This window comes from Pelodiscus sinensis, chromosome 2 (genome assembly GCF_049634645.1).
Source record: "Pelodiscus sinensis isolate JC-2024 chromosome 2, ASM4963464v1, whole genome shotgun sequence".
NCBI classification, from domain to species: Eukaryota; Metazoa; Chordata; order Testudines; family Trionychidae; genus Pelodiscus; species Pelodiscus sinensis.
Window position 1 is genome coordinate 24,901,127 of NC_134712.1, and position 24,751 is coordinate 24,925,877.

At 37.2% G+C, this 24,751-nt stretch overlaps 1 protein-coding gene across 7 annotated transcripts in view; it reads left to right on the plus strand.

Moving 5' to 3' along the window:
* Window positions 1-22,086, plus strand: part of TRPS1 (transcriptional repressor GATA binding 1) — a 284,107-nt gene extending 262,021 nt beyond the window's left edge. For all 7 annotated transcript variants that reach the window (XM_075920201.1, XM_075920198.1, XM_075920202.1 and 4 more), the window contains 2 exons: window positions 6,520-6,642; window positions 14,903-22,086. In XM_075920201.1, coding sequence (XP_075776316.1) covers window positions 6,520-6,642; window positions 14,903-15,964 — 1,185 coding nt within the window. In that variant the 3' untranslated portion in view covers window positions 15,965-22,086. The remainder of the gene's footprint in view (window positions 1-6,519; window positions 6,643-14,902) is intronic.
* Window positions 22,087-24,751: the final 2,665 nt, after the last annotated feature.

A 24,751-nucleotide genomic window follows, 5' to 3' on the forward strand; every position in this document is an offset into this window, starting at 1 on the left:
TCGAAAGAACGCGGCTTGAGTCTGGACGCAGGGGAACTTTTTTCGGGAAAAGGCTACTTTTCCCGAAAAAACCCCTGAGTCTGGACACGGCCTATGTAACTGCTCAGCACCAGCATCTTCCTAGGTAAAGAGGTAGGCTGGATAAGCCAGAAAAGAAAGAGTGGGAAATTAGGTATGGATGCATAATACAAGGAGGGGCCATAAGACATACCTACTATTACTTACATATCTGGTTTGTGTGTTTATTTTTGTTATTGATTTGACTGGAACTGTAACAATGATGAAATCTTAGTATAGGATACTTAAGAACGCTCTTGATGTTTTGTTTTAACTGGGTTTTTTTTATTTATTTCTTTTTACACTAGTGAAGGCTACTGTATCTTTAAAGACATTTTACAAAATATGTTACTAGCAAGGCACAAAATCTGCTTGCTTCCTTTTATGATACTATAAAAAACTGACATGTATTTTTACTTGCACATCAAAATATTTATTTCCCCAAGGGTTTGGGAGAGTAGAATTTTGAAAGGCTACCCTGATATTCATTTTTTTATTTCTATACTTCTGCTGAATTTTGCTTTTCCCTAAGAACTGATTCCTTCTGTAGTTAATAGTTACCACTGCAGAGCATGTTGTCAGAAGTTGAAAGATATTGTCCTATCAAGCCATCAGGAATTCTACTAAATGTTTATTTTGAATTATGCATGTAATATTAACTTCTCTCTTGGCATTTCTCTCCTTTCCACTCCTTCACCACGTATTTATAAAATAAGGAATTTGTGATGTTGTCCCTGAGAGTAGCTATTTTATATTTGAGGAGTTTGGATTTGGCTCTTTGGCATGGCTTCAGCAGGCAATTGGTAATTCCTAATTAAAGTTGAAAACAATTTCCATTGCATCCCCCTTTTAAGATTTTTATCTTTTTGAAAACCAGACTTTGGGGCTTGTTTGTTCTTGAAGGTGATTTTTTTGAGTTGTGAAGACAGAAAAAAACTTCACTTTTTAAACTTGCAAACATGGCTATAGCAGCTTAAATTTGAAAAATTGCATATGGACAGGACCCTTGAGGATGAGCAGTAACTGTCATAAGTCTGGAAAAGGAAATTGTTTTGATTAAACAAATTTAGGGAAATTTGTAAATTGGTGAAAATGCACTCACACAATTTAGGGAGAAAATGTTCCCTCTTCTACCTGTAACGGAGGAGAGCATCATATAATCTACCACACCAGTACATTAATGTACAGTAGTATGATTTATCATTTCTGTGTATCTTGTCTTCTGGAACCAGATTGCAGTATGTTCTATTTCTAGCACTGTAGAAAGGCAGATATGTCAAAGAATCCCAGTCAGGCATCATCCTTCATTATTGCCTGATTGAGAAGTGAATGTAATCAGCAAAGCAGGCAAGTTGTGTTATGTACAAGGTTGAAGAATGGTGATGTAATAAAAATGCTTGGGTGATGCCTGTGGAGTCTTTTTGAATTCCTTTGAAATTTTGAAGGAAGAATGGCTTACATTGGCACCAGAATAGTATTAGAACCCTTACTATAAGATAGCTAGCTAAAGCCCAGAAGTTAGTAGTTTTGGCTATGGTGATATGGTCTCTCTCTCTCTGTGTGTGTGTGTGTGTGTGTGTGTGTGTGTGTGTGTGTGTAGTTTTGGCTATGGTGATATGGTCTCTCTGTGTGTGTGTGTGTGTGTGTGTGATTGCATAACAATCCATGGTGTGTTTGTGTGTACACACACATACATAAAGGATTTTTGGTTGTTTTTTTTGGAGGTGAATTTTTTTCTTTTGCTAAGCTATGTCCCATCAGTTGCATGAGTTCATTTGTAAGTGTTGGTGTATCAAACAGAGAGCATAGTAACACTTCTACAATAATTTCAAAGTTCTAATAAAAAACTACTAAGTTGCACTTTTTTATACTAAAAAACTATTTAATTCATTATTACTTTTCTAAAATAGGGACCTGATTCTGCCTATACTCCTAAAGAATGCGCTGGGACTATTCATTTGATATTAAATATTGCTTTCTTAATTATTTGAAATAACTGATATTAAGTTCTGTTTTAAGTAAAATACTGGAAACTGAAGAATAGCCTAAGAGATAAAAGTATTTGGGGGAAATTCAGGCTTGATAATATGTATACCAAGTTTCAGGCTGATTTGATTTGAAACGGCCAAGATATGAAACCATAAAAAATCTGAGTAAATAATCTGCATATCAAGGGATGTTATGCAATTACATGGTTTCAATATGGTTCTTATTCACAGAAAACAGTTAGAAAGAGTGATCTATTGCACATGCTCAGTGACTAATTACAAACTTTTATAGCTTAGTTGTATAAAATTAGTTCCCCTTCCCTCCCCCAAATAGCAGTCCACACGGATGCCTCGCTGCTAGTTGGATTTCTTTTCTTTTCTTTTCTTTTCTTTTCTTTTCTTTTCTTTTCTTTTCTTTTCTTTTCTTTTCTTTTCTTTTCTTTTCTTTTCTTTTCTTAACATAAGCCTTTACAGCACTAGATTTGTCAAAATGTTTCTAAAAACCTGAGATTTTTTTTTCATTTTTGGCCAGGCTCTGTATTATAAACAGCTGAACTGATTTAAATAAAGTTTCAGTGAAAAAAAAAATAGCCACATCTGGGCTGACAAACCTGTGTGCCAAGTTTCAGCCCTATGTGATTTGAGACAACCGAGATATTAAACACCCAAATCTAGGAATTGGAATGGAAACAGTGACAGACTCCTAACTCGAGTGGTCCCTTTAGAATTTGTGATTACAATATAGCGGTTATAAGGATCCAGACAACTGAAGATTGGTTAAGTAGACATATTTTACTTATTTAAACCCTTTGGATTTATTCTCTGAAGAATGTATAGGGCATTTACATGGATAACTTCAATTAGTAGTAGTGGCATTTATTTAAGACTCTATGGTTCAAACCCCATTATAACTATTTATGTCATTTTCCAGAGCTGCTATTGTGACACGCTGTTATGGCTATGGTAGTGTACATGTTCATACAAAGGAAAGGCACACAAAACAAATCTGTTAATTGCTGCCATGTCCCTATATCCACCAAAGCACTTGAACACATGCATAAGTCTTATTTAAGTCATAGGGCCATAAGCATGTAAATATGTTTGGTTTTTTTTGCTGAATAAGGACGATGGTAAGTATGTGTTTTGATATATTAGGACCATAATGACTGCTTTTTAACAAAGGGCATAGAAAAAAGATGGTATGAATGTGCCATCGTTTCTGGAAGTTACTAGTGAACACAAAGCTTGAGGATTAAAAACTAGATTGGCTCATATCATAAAAATATGTATGGGTTAAAATTATAGTTACACAAAATAAATATTTTCAATAATCTGTGCTGGACATCAGCCTTTGTAAAACTTGATATATAGCAGAAGCTATCTGGAGAGAGCAAAAAAGGATACTTTAATAGTTTCCTTATTAAAAGACTGGTTTCATTAGGAGAAGAAAACTTTATAACTACCTGTATAATGTTTTTAAGGTAAACAAATGTAGTCTTATAAAAATAGCTACCTTGGTTTCTTACAGGACATGATCTTCATACCTTGGTTATAATTTGTGAAGGATGGTCCTGTAACCACAGACAGAAAAGAATTGGGAGTCAGTGTTTTTGACTCTGCCGCAGACTTCCTATGTGACTGCAAACAAGTCAATTTAAAATTTCTGTGCTTCTGCTTCACAACTGCTAATGAAAAATAAGGATAGTAGTGTTTACCTGCTTTATAGGAGTGTTATGAGGCTTAATTCATTATTGTTCCTCAGAAGGAAGTTCATCTCTGATTATCTTACTAGAACTGAAAGTAATATAGAAATAAGATGTAAAAAAGAAGTTAAAGGCAGTAATTACAATTTTTAGATCAGTGCAGGGAATGCATCCACACATTTTCCATTAATTATAGTGAAAGATGTGTAGCCGAATCCGCTGCACTGCCTTGAAAAATCTCAAAAAATATTTAAGAAATGTATTTACTGACTCAGCAATGAGAGAACTTTTATTATTTTGTTTTCTATAGTTTAGGGGCTTATTCAAAACTACGCACTATTTTCTTTTTGTTGAATTAATGTACAGCCTTGACAGAACCTTCCTTTTATTGAAATTAACTCTTACTCTTTTCTGCATTGCTGTGCTATAGTGTAACATCATAGAACCTAAGAAAGAGATGGATATAATTGTTCCAGGAGTTCTATGCATCTTCTGTTCTACCATTCATATATGTGAGAAAGCTTATTGGGCATGATACAGTCTGGGTTGCCTTGTTACTATGTTAGACGGCATTTTGCTGCATGCATTTATCAAGCACAGAACAGTGAAAAGGATGCATAGACTCATTCAAATTAAGACTCCACCTTCTTTAACATATCAGCGTAACAACTCAGTCTCAAGGACAAAAACTAAGAATGTATTAAAGTGGTTCTGCAACAGAATCTGCATCCTAGCCATATAAACTTGTTTTGATTTGAAAACCTTCATGTGGTCCAAATTGGAGTTAGTTTAGCGAAAATTTTATTACACCCTAAGGAGAATAATTTGGCAGCCAGGTAAAGTTTGGCAAAGACAAACTGGCTGGGTAGCCACAATAGAAATGAGAAGTTCCAGTTATTTACTTGTTAAGTGAACGTGCATTCCCAACATAGGTTACGGTTCACAAATGCACTAAATTGAGCATTTGCGGAAGGCTTGTCGCATATACTTTGGACCAGCATTTAGATTTTAAAAAAGCTGATTCTGATTTAGAAGAAGGAGTAAGGGGATGGTTTGTGGGGGTGAAAGAGATTATCTCGCTTAACAGGCTAGATTTGATTATATCACCTTAAAGTAGCACAACCTGCTACACTAATGAAACTCTGTTCTTGGTTTAAAAGGGTGATTGTTAGCCTGACTTTGTGATCACTAAAAAACATTTTCCCAATCTTGTTAAATTATTGCACTCATTTCAGACTTTTATGGCCGTGCAGCTTACCGGACCTTGTTTCTTTACATTTCATTCATTTTCCTTGTATTGATGATTAATGGAGGATGTCGAATGTTAAGAGTGAGCAGGCATCAGCAAATGCAAGATCATAATTAGTTTAGCTGACGAGGGCCTCTGATAGCACTTGCATCTGGATGGAAAAATTACCCTATAGGGAACTGGCTGCTCACCAGGTCTTTTTAGTGATACATTGTGAAACACCCGATGAATCAAATGCCCTTTCAATGCCAAGAAAGTGTTCCAGTCTTCAAGCCAAAATTATGTCTGCAGAAAGCTTTCCATTTGAAATGTATCAGAGTACAATTATAACCATTGTATTTTTTTGGCATGAATACCACTCTTCCACAGTATGGATTAAAGTTAAATAAATTACTTAAATTTTATGAAACCCTGAAATTTTGAGTTATAGTATTAGTAATTTTTAATTTATAATGAAATTAGCTTTCACCTAGACAGTTCTTTCCCATACCAATCCATTCTTATCTGAGATGGAGATTTCTTATTAAATTCTTTGATTTGAAAGTGGGGAGCAGAGTAGAAATTTCAGCTAAAGAATTCCTCTTCTGACTTAGTATGTGTGCCTGCACACACAGCCTGACTCTTGTTTAAATGAGAAGTTTAATGAAATCATTATTCCATAGAAAAAAACGTAACAAGCGATACTAATAAATGTGTCTATTTCTAAATATTCGTGAATCATTATTAACATTGATGAATGCAGAGCTCAGCCTGCTTAAAAATCAATTTGTATTTGGAGGAACTGTGCCATGTCTTTCTTTGCCTGACTGAAACAAATAAATAAATAAATCCATTGATGAAACCATGTTGTCTGGGTTTCGAATGAAGTTCAAAAGATGTCTCATTAGTATCACTGTACTCTTATTTGTTTGACAGAGGTTACTCCCGCTTCTCTGTTGGCTGTGGGAAAAATGTGGCAGTATATGTAGATTTTAAAATTAAGTGGGAAAGACTATAGCTGAAAGTCATGGATTCTGTTAATGAAGTACAAGCTCTGTTACAGGAACTGATAGGAGCAGATGCAAACTAGAAATAATTGGAAATGATGTATTTTTAGACTTGTTGCTGATCACACTTTAAATCAAAGTATATGTACAAAAAATATTTGCAATGGAAATACAGTTAACAAAACAACAAAACTCTACTCGGGGTGTTCTCTGTCAATTTAAACAGCGTATATTTCGGAATTCACTGTTTAGAAACTAACCTTAAAGTCACAAAACCTAAAGTTCAAAAAGCTAAAGCTGTTATTCTGAAAAGGCTTTGGTGTTTCACACACCTCATCCATCACTTTAGGGTTAATTATAATGAAAATCAGTGGTGCCTATTAAGCACAATTGAACCTGACCTCATTATGGGCAGTGTGGTTTTATACTGTCATTGTTGCCAGTCTAGAGACAAAACTCCTGTGTTGATTTGTCCTAACTCCGCAGATCATGTGACTCACCTCTGACCTATCTTTTTTTTTTTCTTCCTGTTTTAGAGACGTAGAGGCTCAGGAGTTTTTTGTGCCAATTGCCTGACCACAAAGACCTCTCTCTGGCGAAAGAATGCAAATGGTGGATATGTATGCAATGCGTGTGGCCTCTATCAGAAGCTTCATTCGGTAGGAAGAACATACTAGTTTGTTCAGGAAAAAGGTTTATACAGCTAAGCTGAAGCTGGGCAGCTGTGGTCTTGTCTGGTTGTATGATTACTACCACTCCCTGGCCTGCAGTTAATTTCCTGACAGGGTTTTTTTCAGTATGGTCACTTTGGGATCAGATGTGATTCATTACGAAAGAAGCTGGGATGCTGTGGGGAGACATGTTTGAGATCACCAATGATTCATTTAATTATTTTAATACAGAATAAGGAGAAACGGTTTCCTTTCTGGGAATTTCATTTAAAGACATATAGTATGATGTAACAAAATCTCTCAGAATTCAACAGAGCTCATATCTATTTAGGAGTCCAGAAAAAAGTTCCTAAAATTAGAAATCAGAAATAAAAACATTGCTTCTTGCCTATATATTTTTCTCTTTCTCCTTTTTCCTTCTTTTAATAAATATCCTAAATATGTGTTCTTTTCATATACAAAGACCAATTCTGTGAGATTCTTATAATCTACTGCAAATAATAAGATCCCTCAATTTTCTTTAAAACTGCTCAGTTGAAGGCATTCAGTACCTTGCAGGAGAAAAATTCAGTGTTTTATTAGATTAGTCATGAAGTAAGTAATAATAATAATACCATCCCTTGTTATCTATATTGCTCCCCATTTTCAAAGATTGGGCTTTGATTCTGAAAGGTGCTGAGCACTCTGGTACTCATTCAGCAAAGCCATACTTAAGTGCTTCTCTGGATTGGAACCAAAGTACTCAGAATTTTCTAGGATTCAGCCCAAATGTCAAATGTGAATTTATGTCAATTCTGCTACTAACTTTAATGAAACTACTTGAGAGAAGAAGGTGAGTAGAGTATGTCCCATTCAATAATCATTACAACATCCTGGTGAGGTGGGTAATTATTATTGTTCTACAGACAGGGGCAATTAAAGTAAAGGATTTGGAACTTTGCCATGCCATGTGAAATTAGCCTCACAGCCAAGATTAGACATCTGAAATTATGGTTGCCATTGCAAAATTTTCAAAAACACTCCCCCCATTTTTAAGTGACTGAGGATCTTAAATTCCAGTGAATTTCTATTGACATTTAGTACGTAAGTCACTTTGAAAATGGGATGCAAGTCGTTTTGGAAAACTTATCCCCACTCCTGCGTGCAAGCCATCAGACAATGCTGCTTACTCAAGTCCCACTACAGTTGTTCTAAGGAAAATATTTTTTAACAATATTCTAATTGCAACGTGTCCAGTAATCTAAAACACAAACTGTAATTACTAAATGCTGTCATTTGGGTTAAGTAGAACAGTTTTTCGACACAAAACCACCCAACCAGTCAAACAGCAATATCTTAGGACAAGCTGGATTGAGATGCAACTAATGATCTGTGGTTTCCATCTTGGATAGGTCTGAATAGAACCTCTTCATGAAGTTATCTTCAAGTTCCAAATATATGTTTCTTTTCAAGCTTTGTGAATATGCTAAAGAGATTTTGAAGGAAAACATGTTTCTGTATTGGAACACCAATCTGATATTTAGATTTGATGGGTTTTATGTGCAACTTCTATAAAAATACCCCATTATTAAAAATAAATAAAAGTATTTGGTATTTTACCCTAAGTATCAGTGCAACCTAGTAAATACATCACAGTTACAAGAATCAATTTTTATATAAAGAAACTTCATAAAATGACCAGGACCCATTGGAAACAGTCCATATAAAAATGTGTGCTGCCAACAATACTAATTGATAATAAGTAAATCTTTATTTATTAGCATATTGCTAGAGAAAAGATAACACTGTTTTAAATGCATTGTTCAAGCATAGCAGTAAGCTACTATTTAATGAACACTGACATTAAATATGTTAATTGAACTCTGGCCAGTCAAAGGCCAAAAGTGTAATTAAACCTCTGCTCTGCCAGGATGTGATTACACTGCAACTACACTGTAAACTGACTTTCAAGAAATATTTTAAATACAAAAATATTTTTTTAGATCATTTCTTAAGCACTTTTAAACAAAATACAATACCTTGGGACTTTCTTTTGACAAAGAATGCATTAATCTAGTGAAATACAGAATTATATATAAATCTCTTCATTAAAGCTGAAGAAATAACTGGGTTTTTGGTTCTGTGGCTGTACCAAAAATCTGAAAAATACATTGTTTCGAGTTGTTTGAAAATGGTATTTTCTTGATTTTCTTTGCTGAAATGAAAAAATAAAAATTTTAATTTTGGGTCAAGCAGTGCATTTAGATTGACCTCATATTTTTCTTCTCTTCTTATTTTTGTTTTACTTTTGGGGCTTCTTTATTTTTTTTCATTTGTTTGGGTTTTTTTTAACATTGATTGGCAGTTTGTTTTGTTTTGTGTTTATAAAAATGTAGATAAAATTTTAAAATAACATTTTAGAAAGAAAAGTGAACTCTTTCATTGTGAAAATGTCAAAAATAAACATTTTGACATAAACAATATTCGCTGCATTTGATTTGAATTCACAGATAAAGTTAATCAATCTAAAGCTGTATTTTTAGCAAATAAACTGGGAAAATACCACCTAGTTCTGTTCTTCATACAAAATGGAGTTTGAATATATTATTGTGATTATTATTGGCAAATCAAACATTATTCAAATTATTTATTAAAATAGTATTATGTGATTAACTAAGGCCCCAATGCAATAAACACTATTTATGTGAGTAAAGTGAGTTGTGTATATAAGCAATTCCATTAATTTAAATAATGTTATATTTGTGAATAAAATTGCTCACATTGAGTAAAATAACTCACATTTTTGGACCTTTAATCACCAAAATCTGATTGAATTTTTACTAGCTACATGAACAGTCATTACTATTACCTAACTATTTGCTGATTGTTATCATACTGGTTGTCATCTAAGATACTATTTTTCTGTATTAAAAATAACAGATATCTCAGAGCTGGTTGAATAAATAATTATTTCATTTAATGTCCACACTGAAAAATGAATTAAAAAATATTCAGGGTTGATCCAAACTATTTGTTTTGTCCTTTTTGGCAGGTTGAAACCTCCACTAATCTCAGGTCAAAGGAAACATTCTGTTCATTAGATTTTTTCCGGGGGAGGGGGGGGGGAAGAGTACTCTTTCAAAAGAGAAAAATGAAATAAAATCAAAACAAGTGTGGTTTGCACTAAAATATTGAAAGATTTTGTTTAAAATGTTGAGACAAAACATTTTTTTTCAGATTTATTTTATTCATTGTCTTAAGATATAGCTACCCTACGTCTACGCAATCCACCTATTATTTCGAAATATTTTCAAAATAACAGGTATGCTATTTTGGCATCCCGATAGCCCTCATTCCACAAGGGTTAAGAGATGTCTGAAAATATCACGTTATTTTGAAATTTGGCACTGTGTAGATGCGCCAAATTTCAAAATAAGGTATTTTGAAATGGATTCGAAATAAGATACGCAATTTGCATAGCACATATTGTGTATCTTATTTCAAGTTTAGGGTGCTATGTAGACACATCCGAAGAGTCTCTATTTTCAGTAAAGTGGAATTTAACCATTTTGGATTTTGTCACAAATTATATTGTATTTAATTCATTTTGCCTTATTCTAATCTCAATCATTTTTGGATGACATAAACTACCTCAACAGTTCTTACTCAGATCAAATCAGGTCTCTAGATAGATTCAGCAGGAATTGCACTGGAGTATGAACTTCAGTGTCAGACTCACTTTCTTTTAGCATAAGTCAGATCATGCCAATTTCACATCATACTGAACAGCCAAGAGGTCTAATAATATCTATCAAATAATGCATTCGGTGAATGTTGTGGTACTTTTAAAATACATTAATTATACTTTTTTATAATTTGACTAACTGTAGAGAGTTGGGCAAATTATTCACAAATCACATTATCATAATAAGTATATACTATACAGGAGGTTATAATATATATGATACATCTAAGTTTAAAAAAAAGGATTTGCTAATTTTTCTATTATTTACCATATTGAGGGCTCCACTTCAGTTTAAGACATGAGATCACACTTTTACATGTATCTTGAGTAGTCCATAAGTACTGCTGCCTTTTCATGTGAACTACAGGTTGAACCTCTCTAATCCAGCACCCTCGGGACCTGACCGATGCCAAACCAGAGAATTTGCCGAACCACGTAAGGTCAATATGGTCTTAGCAGCAATACCAACACTTCTACTGTTTAGTGGGATCTTACAAGACATGAAGAGTTAAATTGGAGCTAAATAACAGCACAGATCAGTGAGAGCCAGGACTGATGGCTGTAAACAAATTCATGGGGTGGCAGAAAACTTGGCCACACCCAGCATAAGTGGACAGCCAGCTAATTAAAATTATGCCGGACCATAGAGTGCCAGATTAGAGATGCTCAACCTGTGTTAAATTTGTGAGTGACTGCTCAAGCAAATAGATGAGTAAAGTAATTCATATGCTTAATTATTTGCAAGATCAGGCCCATATTTTTAAACAGTTAGATTATGTCTACAGTGAAATTAAAAACCGGTGGCTGGCCCATACAAGCAGATTTGGGCTCTTGGAACTCAGGCTAAGAGATTGCTTAATTGCATTGTAGACATTTGTGTTAGGACCTTGCAAGGTGAGAAGGTTCCAGAGCTCAGTCTTCAGCCCAAGTTCAAATGTCTACACTGCAATTAAATAGCCTCTAGCCCACGGATGGGCAATACTTTTTGGATGTGTGGGATCACTCCAAGATTTTGGTGAAAGGATGCACTTTTCTATAGAGGGGCTGTGGGGCCTGGGATGGAGGTTGGGTACAGACGAGAACTCAGGACAGGCGATTGGGGTGCAGGAAAGAGTGAAGAGCTGAGAGGCAGTTTGGGTGAAGAGGGTTTGTGACTTGGGGCAAGAAATTGGAGTGCAGAGTCCAGACGGGAGGATGCGTGCAGGAGAGGATTCTGACCTGGGGGAGAGTTGCAGAAGGGGGTGCAGGGGTTTGGGATATAGCAGGGGTTGTAGACTTCGGGAAGGGGGTATGGGTACAAGAGAGGATTCTGCCCCGGGGAGGAATGTAAAAGAGGGTGCAGAATCTGGGAGAGTGTTTGACATGGGTCAGAGATTTGGGTGGTGAGTTAGGGCAGGAGGGAGAGGTGACCTGGGACAGGGAGTTAGGATGTAGGAGGGGGTGGAGTGCAAGATGTAAGCTCTGGCCAGGAAGTGCTTACGTAGGCAACTCCTGGCCAACAGCCCAGCAGGACCCTCAGATAGGCTACCAGCTGGCTGCTGGGGCCATATGCCTCTCTGTACTGCATGCCCGTGAGGAGACTGTTTGCTCCCATGCCCCCAGCACAATAACTGCAGCTCCTATTGGCTGTTTTGCAGCCAATGAGAACTGCTATGATTGTGCCGGGAATGGGGGCAAAGTCTTCTCTCGCTCCCTCCCTGCAAGGAGTGCATGGTGCCTAGAGGCACATGTATCCAGCAGCCGAACGCTTTGAGCAGCCTGGGGTTGTGACAAGCAGTGAGCTTGCCTGAAGAGCCTGGAAAGCCATGGACCAGATCTAAAGGGCTTACCTGGCGAGATGCAGCCCGGGCCATATATTGCCCCCTCCTGCTCTAGTCCTCAAGCCCAACTAAGTTGGCACTGCCCAACAACGTGTGTCTGATTGTACTAGACATACCCTTCATACATAAAGACCTCAACCTCAAAATAGGCTTGTGAACAGCTTTTCACACGTGAGAAAAGATATGTGCATTAATCATGTATAGGCTCACACGCTATAAAAGGAGAAGTTAAAATGAATATTTTGTTTAAGTTGTCAGACCTAGCAGGAATCCATGTTGCTAGGAAAATGTAATACAGTAGGGCTATGTCTAGGCGGCCCCCTCTTGAGCAAAAAAATATGCAAATGAGGCAAAGCGTGGAATATTGCTGTGCCTTATTTGCATAATTAATTAGGCTCCATTTTTGTGCAAGAGCTGTTCTTCCTCTTTTTTTCAGGAAGAACTGCTCTTGCTCAAGAGGGGGTTTTTGCACAGAAACGGAGCCTCATTAATTATGCAAATGAGGCACGGCAATATTCCACACTTCACCTCATTTGCATATTTTTTGCACAAGAAGGGGCAGTCTAGGTGACATAGTGTAAGTGAATAAGAAGAGAGTAATATGGGAGACAAAAATCCCAGAGGGGTATCCGTGTTAGTCTGTTAACTGAAAAAACTTAAAAAACAAGGAAACAAAAAACATAGTTGGTATCATGAGTTATTGTGGGCAGAACCCATTTCTTAGATGAAGAAGTAGGTCCTGCCCAGGAAAGCTCATCATACCATCTATGTTTTTTGTTAGTCTCTAAGGGTATGTCTACACTAGCCCCCTAGTTCGAACTAGAGAGGCTAATGTAGGCATTCAAAGTTGCAAATGAAGCCCGGGATTTAAATATCCCGGGCTTTATTTGCATCTTCCCATCCGGGCGCCATTTTTAAATCCCCCTAGTCCGAACTAACTGCCTGCGTCTACACACAGCACTCAAACATTAACTCGAACTAAGCCCTGGAATGAGGAGTAACAGTTAACTCGAACTAAGGACTTAGTTCAAGTTAATGTTTGACTGCTGCGTGTAGCCGCGGGCAATTAGTTCGGACTAGGGGGATTTTAAAATGGCACCCGGGTGGCAAGATGCAAATAAAGCCTGGGATATTTAAATCCTGGGCTTCATTTGCAACTTCAAATACCTACATTAGCCTCCCTAGTTCAAACTAGGGGGCTAGTGTAGACATACCCTAAGGTGCTGTAGGACCTTTCCTTATTTTTTAAGTGAGAGACAAAGCAAAGTTCAACAATACTGAACACCCTTTGCACCATACTCATATGACACATTCTTAGGATGGTCTTATATTGAGAAAAGATCATTGAGCTAGGATTTGGAACATATATTTTCCTATTAATGCATATGAAAGTGATTATTAACAATGTATATTATCCTTTTTTGCTTGAAATCTGTATTTCAATATTAAAATATTCTAATTTTATCTTAAAGAAAATTTGGTCCCACTTTAGACTTACTACTATCTCATTGAGGTAGGAGTGTTTCAGTTGCTGCTCGTTTCACTGAGTTAAAATGTTACTACTTATTAAATGTCTAAATCAAAGTTTATATTTCTTCTGATTTAGCTTTTTAATAGAAAGTAACAGCTTAACAAGTAGCAGCTGTGGCTAAGATGCAATTAACCATTAGAATGAGGTGACCTTAGGGGGAGAAATAGGCGAAAGAGGAGATGAAGACAGCAAGTCTAGATAGAAGATGGCTTATAAAAATAATGAAATCCAATACTGGACTTTTTAATGTTAATTTAAAGTTTCAGGACATAGATATATAAATGATAACATATCAGTTGTAGCACCATTGTTCAAAATATTGAAGTTAGCCCAGAACACCTTTAAATTATGTTGAGAGAAAAAAATCAAATAAACTACTGAGTGGGCAGAGCATAGAGCAATCTGTTGGCCACCACAGAATTCTGTGTGTATGTGTTTGAGATCAACATCAGCTACCAGAATTCCGAACTGAAATTACTTTTAGACTGTTCTTGTTCACCATCTTTTATCTACTTGTTGCCTTCTTGTAGTGAGGGCTGGTCCTTCCCCCTCCTCTTTCTGCTTCTTATAAAAACATTTTCAGTGCTCACTTAAGAGGTCTATCATAATAGTTCCATTTCTACCTGTGCTGCATTGTGATGGCAAATGGATAACAGTACTCTCTCTCTCCTGATTCAAACTTCAGTGTCTCCCTCTCTCTGACTTTCACCAAGTGGGCCTATCTTCTTCCCCTTCCTGTGATTCCTTCATCTTTTTTCCACTCCTTGTGACTTTCCCAACATAATAGGAGGAGGAGGAGGAGGAAGAGGAGTAATAGTAGTAGTAATAACTAATGATAAATGCTACCTAGTTTTTAAAAGGAACTTTTCATTAGGGAGAGCTGTGGGTAAGGTTGGGCACTTAATGACTCTTTAAGTAAACAAATAGTGTATATTAAGTAATACAAAGATGGACGATTGAATGTGGTAACAGCAGATATCAGTCGATAGCTTTTTTATTAAAATAAAGAGTTTGCCTTTAGTGTTTTAATGACCTTGTTTACTGTTACAAGTAGACATTCCCTGCTTTCATATAATGCAGCTCTTAACTCAAATATAACTTAGATTTGCATGAACATTGTCACTAAGAGTTATTTAATGTTTCTTTTATTTGTTATGTATGTGTTCCATACAGACTCCCAGGCCTTTAAACATCATTAAGCAGAACAATGGTGAGCAGATCATTAGGAGACGAACGAGAAAGCGCCTTAACCCAGAGGCACTTCAGGCTGAGCAGCTAAACAAACAACAGAGGGGTAGCAGTGAGGAACAAGTCAATGGAAGCCCATTAGAGAGGAGGTCAGATGATCACTTAACTGAAGGTCACCAGAGAGAAATTCAGCTTCCCAGCCTGAGTAAATATGAGGCCCAGGGTTCATTGACTAAAAGCCATTCTTCTCAGCAGCCAATACTGGTCAGTCAAACTCTGGATATTCACAAAAGGATGCAACCTTTGCACATTCAGATAAAAAGTCCTCAGGAAAGTACTGGAGACCCAGGAAATAGTTCATCAATATCAGAAGGGAAAGGAAGCTCAGAGAGAGGCAGCCCAATAGAAAAATACATGAGACCTGCGAAGCACCCAAATTATTCACCACCTGGAAGCCCTATTGAAAAATATCAGTACCCACTCTTTGGACTTCCATTTGTACACAATGACTTTCAGAGTGAAGCTGATTGGCTGAGATTCTGGAGTAAATATAAGCTGTCCGTTCCTGGGAATCCACACTACTTGAGTCATGTGCCTGGCCTACCAAATCCTTGCCAAAACTATGTGCCTTATCCCACCTTTAACCTGCCTCCTCATTTTTCAGCTGTCGGATCAGACAATGACATTCCTCTAGATTTGGCGATAAAGCATTCCAGACCTGGGCCAACTGCAAATGGTGCCTCCAAGGAGAAAAGTAAGGCACCTCCAAATGTAAAAAATGAAGGTCCCTTGAATGTACTAAAAACAGAAAAAGTTGATAGAAGTACTCAAGATGAACTTTCAACCAAGTGTGCACACTGTGGCATTGTCTTTCTGGATGAAGTGATGTATGCTTTGCATATGAGTTGCCATGGTGACAGTGGACCTTTCCAGTGCAGCATATGCCAGTATCTTTGCACGGACAAGTATGACTTTACAACTCACATCCAGAGGGGCCTACACAGGAACAATGCACAAGCTGAAAAGAATGGAAAATCTAAAGAGTAAAACCTTAGCACTTAGCACAATTAAACAGAAATAGGTTTCCTTGATGGGAATTCAATAGCTTGTAATGTCTTGTGAAGACCTATAAAGCACTTCATATAGAGAGCATGCCTTATCCAATATAAAATATCTTGTTCTTTTCTCTTGTTTGTTATTTTTATTATTAATATTAATATTATTATTATTATTATTATTAATCAGAGGGTTACCAAGAAGGAAAACAAATTGGATGGTGACCGGAGAGGAAAAAGGATAATTATTTGGTACATAACCCACCAAAACTGTCAATTGAATGAATAGAATTGAATGAATCAGGACAGATATCCATGATATTTTTTCCATACAACTAAAACTTTTGCTATTATGTAACTGGCTAGAATACAAAAATGTGTGTTTGTATATATTGCTGGCAGGTGTATAGTGAACAAATGCACACTGTATATAGGAAGTAGACTTCTTAAATATACAAATGTCCAGAAGTCATTTGGTATTTTTAATTTGGGCTAATTTCTGCCTTAAAACATGCCTTAGTTTCATCTTGTCCTCAAAGCTTTTGATACGCTAGTTGCATCATGACATTGGTCATACTCAACCGATTTTTGCTACCATTTTATCACTACATCTTTTCTGGCATAGTGTAGACTTCGAAAACCATTTTGGTCAAATACATTCTCTTTAATATAGATGCCACACTTTGGGTTTAATTTGCATAGAACAAGGTAACCTGCTGTATTCTTTTTCCTGTTTAGCTGTACTTTCTATACTTAGAATCTGAAGTTACTTCTACATAGACTTAGTGTTGGTATATGTACCAGTCAATCCCTTCAGTAAACTTATACCAGCTTTTGCCAAGTACCATTTAATATGTCTTCATAGTACTTTTTAATACTTAAAGCTTTGTAAAAGCTATTCATGAAGGGAAAGCTACGCAGCATAACTGCTCAGGGAAATAGGGCTAAATAACTAAATATTAAACAATTGGTTAAAGGTGCTGTTGACAAGCCTCCATGCTTGCTACAAGAGTGTAAAAGAACTTACTTTAATCATTTTTCATTATAATGTCCCAACCAGTAGTTTATTATTTTGCCACAGGGATGTAGAAGATATTACAAGCTACTGGATGCACTGTCAGATTAACTTATTTCATTAAAGAAGTTGGGAGAACAAATAGAAAAAAAACTTATTTTTCTAGTAAATATTAATGTATTACATTTCAAATAATGGTGCCTGACATATTGAATAATTATTTTCTACAGTGTACATATGCAACAAAGATATTCCATCATGCATTAGAGTCAGCTCTGGCTCTGCCTCGCTGTTTACATTTGCAAATGTAGCAAACAAGGTAATGAAGCAACTATTTCTATTGCAGTAGGTATCTTTTTTTGTGCGTGTGCATTTAAAGTTGTAAACGATAACATGAAATGAATGACATTTGTTGATATTAATGGTATGGAAAAATAAGAAGGAAATGAAAATATTTTTATGCCTACTTAGGAAAAAAAAGGGTAGCACTATTCATTCCAAGTACTTTTGTATTCTTAAGCTCTTAACTCACATTGTTATGCTAAAAATGATAAACATATATCCTCTTTTTATTGCTTTGTCTGTGTTTCAGAGGAAACATTTCAGAAATTATTTTGATAAGCACTGTTTGACTACACAGTGCTAATGTTTTTATTGCATTCTCTAGTAGCATTGCACTCCATTGTTACAATATTATGCAGTTGCTTTTTTGTTTTGTTTGGGTTTGTTTCCTTTTTGCAGTACAGGGTCTGAGTTCCTTAAGGTTGGATGGCAGGTGTATTCAATTTCTTCATGAATGTTTCAGCAAAGGAAGTTGAAAATGTCTTTTTAATATTATTATGTCTTTTTTTCTCCAATTCATGCATTTAATTTTTTAAAAAATGTATAAATATATATCCGGCCTAAGTCCTTCACTTGGGATTATACGTAAAGGGTCCTATTCTGATCTCACTTACATGCCACCTATCTCAGACTTCCATGTAATTGACACTAAAGCACTATACAAAAAAAAAAAAAGCTTTTGCTTTTAACTTAAATGAAATTCATCATTCTCCCTTCTAGAAATTGGGTGCACTTAAAGTCACTTAACCAGGGAAAACTGGGAGGTTGGAGGATGAAATGCAAGTTGATGGGAAATGTCTAGAAGGGACTGGAGAAAATATAAAACAGGTAGGAACTGGCCTAAATGTATAGCACTTTGATAGTCTTTTGAAAATATGTACTAAGTTAAAACAGCCCGCAAGAAACTTCACCAAGCTTTAGAAGCACTTGCACAGCTGATCATCACCAAAGGTCTTGTTGACCTTGGCAGTATTGTAGGCATAACATATTCACACAGATGAAAAGTTATTGAACAATCCCTCTAATTTGTTAGGCATGAACAGGCTGTTGTTCCACCTGAGGCACGCATTCCTTCCTACTCCACCCATTTCTTCCACAACAGCCAGATTTACCGTGAGCAGTGTACGGACAATCCCTTTTCACCATTCACAGTTGAATTCTATAACCCTTTAATGGTGTTCTAGGTTAGCAAAGGATATTGTGCCACATTCCTCTTCTGATTTTTTTTTGTTTGTTTTTTGCTTTGTTTCTTAAGATGAATCTTTTGCTTAATACCAGCGCCAGGAAATGACTGGTGTTCTCCAACAATAGTTCCATTTTTTGTGGACTGAAATGGATTTTTCTCCTCTTGTTATGTCAGCAGCCCAATGTGTGTCCTTATCAGCTCTCTCTAAAAACTTGTTAGGCTTAAATAACAGCAGCTGTATTGGCTTCAGAAGTGGCCGCCTCGAGGTTATTGGCATGATTACTTTGTTGGGATACTTCCTATAAATCTTAGCACTTCTTGTGGCTTTTCTACTCTGGAAGCTGCATCTTCATGGAAAATATTCTGTAGTGCACACGTTCATCATAAAGATTTGTGCTCAGACCTGTATTTAATTACGCCAGTTGCTAAACTCAAAGCAGAAGCCAATATGGGGGGAAATACCTTCCAGCCAATACACATAGTGAGGTCTGGGCAGGAGGAGAGATACAAACTTGTAAATGGAGAGCGCAGGATAGAGCTCTGAATGTCAATATTGTACCTACATAGTACAAATTAAGTTTAAAAATGCACCCGCCTTTCTCACCATGGCATACTGATGCGTTCTAAAAATTCTACTTCTAAAGATAATGCCATTTAGTTCTAGCGTGTTCTCTGGAATTAAAAAGTTTTTTAGATGAAAAAGAAAATATCCCCACAGTATAATATTAATGAAGAGAAAAATGAAATTCCTGAAATTATGGGGGGGGGGGGGGGGAGAGGAAGAGACTGAACTAACAGCTCTTAGTTCGAAGCCTGGGATGGCACAGAACTGGCCATAATGTATTTTGATTCAAATCAACATACAGCTCCAAAACATTAATGTCAAAATGTCACTGTTCTTGAGCTCAGCTTTGAGATACCTAGTGACTGAATTCTGAAGGCTTACAAATTCTGGCTGCAGATGCTTATTGTTTCTTAAAATCAGTCTTAATGTAGGCCCCCAAAACTACTAGTCAGATTTGAAAGCATAGACTTAACAAGGCTACCTTTGAAATTCCTAAGGAGGAATATTGCTCTTAGTTAAGAATCTCAGTATTTCCGTCTATGAAAAGATTGCTAGCCTGAGTAGCCCTGTACTGCAGCACCTCTTCCAAGATGAACTATTGTAATTAATTGCTAGCCAGGAGCTCAGCAAAGACAAATGGGAATATTTTTATGGGCATAAATGGCAATTAGGTGCCTAATTCTCATTGAATTTCAATAGGAGTTAGGTACCTAATTGCCATAGTTTCCTATGAAAATTCCCCCTTCACAGATATGGTATGGTTGATATCCTTAGAGATTGTGGAGGGAAGTTGGGTGCCAGACACTAGAGAAGGGAATATGGAGATGTCTTAGAAAGATGCGATGGATGAAAATGTCAGTGGTTCTTAGATCAATTGATAAGACACAAGTTGAAAGTGGAACAAAAAAAATGAACACTAAAATAAACATACAGTGATGAAATGTAGAGTCCATGAAATGTGGTGACCCAATTTGGCACCAGCAGATGGTAAAAGAGTCAAAGACAGACTCAGCAGCCCATCTTCTGACTGCAATATATATATATTGTACAGAAATACCTGCTTGCTATGTCAGAGGAGATACTCTACTACCTGTTTTGGTTCCATGTCACTTATAGCTATTTAAAAATATATGCATCTTCTGTAGTTATCTTCCCATTGTTGCTTCCGTACTGATTTTTCTTGACTGACTTGACATGTTTATTCCTATTACTAGTCAGGAAAAATGAAAGGGACTGCAGGTTTACTTCTACAGAACCAGGAGAGGTGAATGCATTTCTATCCATTGCAGTGAAGAGAGTTATTCATGGTAAGTGTCAGCAATAGACTTGTCAGTCCTACCTCACATAAAGGCAACAGGTGGAAAAGTCAAACCAGTCCTCTAATTTCTTTTCATGAAAACTTGGCAGGGTGGAATCACAGGTACTGCATGGAGAAAGAGGATTCATTTGCATAGAATTTTCCACCCAAGAGTGGGATTCCCTCCTGCCGACTGGATCCAGTTAGATACATAGAGTTGGCAGCTGTTGAGGTGCTACAGAATTAGTAATTACACATAGCCCAGACAGCTGGTTAAGAGATTTGTCTCCTCTTCAGATGCTTTAAAAAAAAAAGTGGTCCCAACCAGATAAATATCAATAAGTTTTTTTTTTCCGTTAACAATACATATGGGCTACGTCTACACTGCAGGCTTTTTGCGCAAGAACAAGTGTTCTTGCGCAAAAGCTTGCCCAGTGTCTACACTGCACGTGCATTCTTGCGCACATAAATTTACACTAAAGCATCAGAAAAGAGGGCTTCTTGGACAAGAGTTATTCCTCTCCCCACAAGGGATAAACCCTCTTGCACAAGACCAATTGCACAAGAAATCAGTGCAGATAGCCAACAGGGGTTTCTTGCACAAGAAACCCCTATGGCTAAAATGGCCATGCTTTCTCACACAAGAGAATGTCCACACTGCCATAGATGCTCTTTTGCAAAAGCACAGCTCTTGCTCAAAAGCACATGGCAGTGTGGATGGGCTCTTGCTCAAGACTTTTTGTGCAGAAACTCTTACGCAAAACATTTCTTGCGCAAGAAGCCTGCAGTGTAGATGTAGCCATGGTAAATCTATGATAAAATGCTTAGAATAAACACTATGTGGCAGCAGCTCCATATTGTGTTGCTTTCAGGTTTTGCGATTCTGCCCATCACCATGGTATCTGAGGGTATGTCTACACTGCCACCCTAGTTCGAACTAGGGTGGCTAATGTAGGCATTCAAAGTTGCAAATGAATTTAAATTCCTGGGATTTAAATATTCTGGGCTTCATTTGCATCTTGCCGGGCGCCGCCATTTTTAAATCCCTGTTAGTGCGGACTCCGTGCCCACGGCTACAGCAGCACGAAGTAGGTAGTTCGAATTAGGCTCTCTAATTAGAACTACCGGTACACCTCGTTCCACGAGGAGTAACAGTAGTTCGAATTAGAGACCCTAATGGCGGCGCCCGGCAAGATGCAAATGAAGCTCGGGATATTTAAATCCCGGGCTTCATTTGCAACTTTGAATGCCTACACTAGCCACCCTAGTTCGAACTAGGGTGGCAGTGTAGACATACCCTGAGCGTGTCATGGAAAGAAAGGCGGGGTGGGGATGAAGAAACATCTCAAAATGTCATTGGAAATTTTTCTTGCAGCAGAATTCACCAGCAGGGGGAAAATATCCTTTCATATGGAATTATTTCAAGTTGCTTTTAAAAAAATCTTTAAACTTGTAGCCCTGATTTAACTGTAGAATGTTGGCTCTTGTTGTTCTGTCCTTACAAAACATGGATATGGGTTTTTTTGTTTGTTTTGTTTTCTGTTGTTGGGTATTTTTTTGTTTTATGTTTTATGTTTTTTTTTCATAGTGCATGTTCATTTCTACTCACAAACATGTTCTTGGTGTATTTCTTATGCAAACAATCTTCAGGCAGCAAAGATGTCTGTTACATCTAAACTTGAATAATAAAGATTTACCACCAGTTATAATTAAGGTGTGTGTCATCATTTATGGGAATAATGTAATGTCACTGCAGTATAAAGATGCCAGAAGGGGAAAAAGCAGGAAGTGGGTCTGGATAAAAGGAATGGGTTGGCCTATGTTTGAAGACTGGCTGAGATAGAATGGTATAAACAAGAAGCTACCTAAAGAGAAGAATATTGACCTTAAAAATACATTAGACCAAATCCTAAATTAAGGACACAGGACCTGATCCAAAGCTCATTCAAGTCGATGAAAAAGCTGCAAATGAAAGACTATTTCAATAGGCTTTGGATCAGACCCTGAGCCCTTTGAAAATGACAGAGATCTGGGTTTATATTTCCACAAACATAATAATAATTATTTACTTTGCATCACAGAGCAAGATAGAACTGGAAGTTGAGGGACTTGTTGTGAAAGGTTTCACGTTGGGATTGAATCACAGCGCTGGGGTAAACAGCTCTACCCTTCCACAGAGTCCACCATGATCTTTAAATAACCTTGTGTAGTCAGAGCTTTGGTTTTATATCTTGTCCGCACGTCAGCACCTCCCACATAACAGAGCTTTCTAGCATGACAGAAAGCATTGATTAAACAGTGACTCACAAGCAGAAGTGCCACCTACAAAGCCACCACCACCACTTCCTGCACCCCAGTTGGAGGTTACCTCAGAGATATTCCATCTAAGCAGTGACCGAGTCAGCATTGCTTAGCATATATTCTCTGATAAGCTCCTAGCTCATGGTAGTATGGCTTCTGGCTGTCTTTTCCATTATACTGTAATTTCATTTCTTCATAGGTGTTTTTTTTTTTTGTCCCATCTGTGTGTCTGACAGGCTATCAGACCTAAAGTGCCATAAAATGGTGAAATAATTTTATAATGTTAGAGAGCAAAAATAGATTTTAATAGCCTGATTCTAATCTCACTGTACCAGGTATAACTCCAGTGTTTCCTGACACCATAAATGAATTCAGACAAGGGCCAAGGAGGTGGGGGTTATCTTTTTTATTATTATTATTCTTTTTTTTTTCCCCTTCAATTTCTGGAGCTAAAAATAGCTTTGCCAAAGAAAACAACACAGCAAAACTTTGGAGAGATGGCCCTCTCACTATGTCCTTTTGGTAGTTTGAAAAAAAAATAAATAAAAGGAGCTAATACATGTGAATGATTCTGTGGTAAACAAGGTTTTTTTAAATAGCATACTCACCACTAGCTGAATGTACATTTCACCAGTTTCAATGACATACCATCTTGATTATGACAATCGAGTTTATTCCAAAATAAATTCTCGCTCCACCACACACTTTTTACCTTGTTTCATTTACTGCTGTACCCACCTTGAAGTGTAATAAATGGAAAAGTTTAACATCACACCTTTCTATGTAGGTACTCATATGACCCTATCATTAGAGAAGCTGACCACTATGTGGTTTTGTGTGTGTTGTTCTGCAAGCTCTCTACCTGCTCTGTTAATACCATTCCAATATTTTAATTCATACTAAATGTCCCATCCCTTGTTGAAATAGCAATAGTTGTCAGTGCTGATATTGCAGTGCTGATAGCAGTAGTGATGTATGAGGCAACAAGACAAAGCAGGATTCAAGAATGAGAAGGTTTGCACACAAAAAAAGAACTGAAAAAGTAATTGGTATTAACCTACTGTTTGATAAGGGAAGAGTACATAGCGGAAATAAATCTCAGACCAATCTGTGTTGGTCTCTAATGTTAAAAACAATGAGTTGTTCTGTAGCACCTTAGAGCACAGATGGGGAACCTAAGGCCCAGGGCCCGGCTGCAGCTCCCGGCTTGCCTGGATCCAGCCCCCCCAAGGGAGCCCATGCTAATGCTCCAGCCTTCCTGCCTGCAGGGCTGGAACACACAAAACCTACTAGCCTGGGCCCCCATAGGCTCTGGTATGAAAGGGGAATGTGGGGAGTGTCTTTCTCCTTCTTTGTTGGGGGCCATGTTGGTAAGGATTTGTGTGGGGGGGGAGGGGTGTTGTTTTTCGCTTCTCACTTTTGTGCAGCCCTGGCTGATTTTTCAGTGGGTCATTTGCTCTTGACGCAAAAAAGATTCCCCACCCTAGTGTAGGACTAACCAAAATATATAGACGCATGAGCTTTCGTGGACAAAACCCACTTAATCAGACTAACTGGAGTCGAAATAGGTTGTTTTCCAGTTCATGTTTTCAAATCAAGTGAGTAGGTAGTTTCCTGCCAATATTTTTCTTTAAAAAAATCTCAAAGCAAAATCAGATGGTTGTTAACTGAACTCGTACTATTTACATTTTTGTTGACAATGGGATAGAGTTATTAAATCAACAAAACAGCAGAGTACCAGCGAAGAACTGATGAACCTTGATAAAGGCGGTGTTTGTACTGACACTAGCTTTCCCTGATTTCCCTGAAGACCCTTGCAAATCCTTATATACAGAACATCAGTTTAAGTGGTACTTCTTATAAATGAAAGTGTCTCGTGCACATCTGAAGGAAGAGAAGTGTTTTTCACACTTTACAGCTATAACATCAGTGAAAGTGTCTGATTCACTTCCAGATGCTATCACAGTATGACATCTTAATGGTGAGATCGATATTGTGACAGTTCTGTCATGTATTTCCTCACACTCCATCAAAGCTGATACAGTGTCAATGGAGGTGGCCCAGATAAGAAAT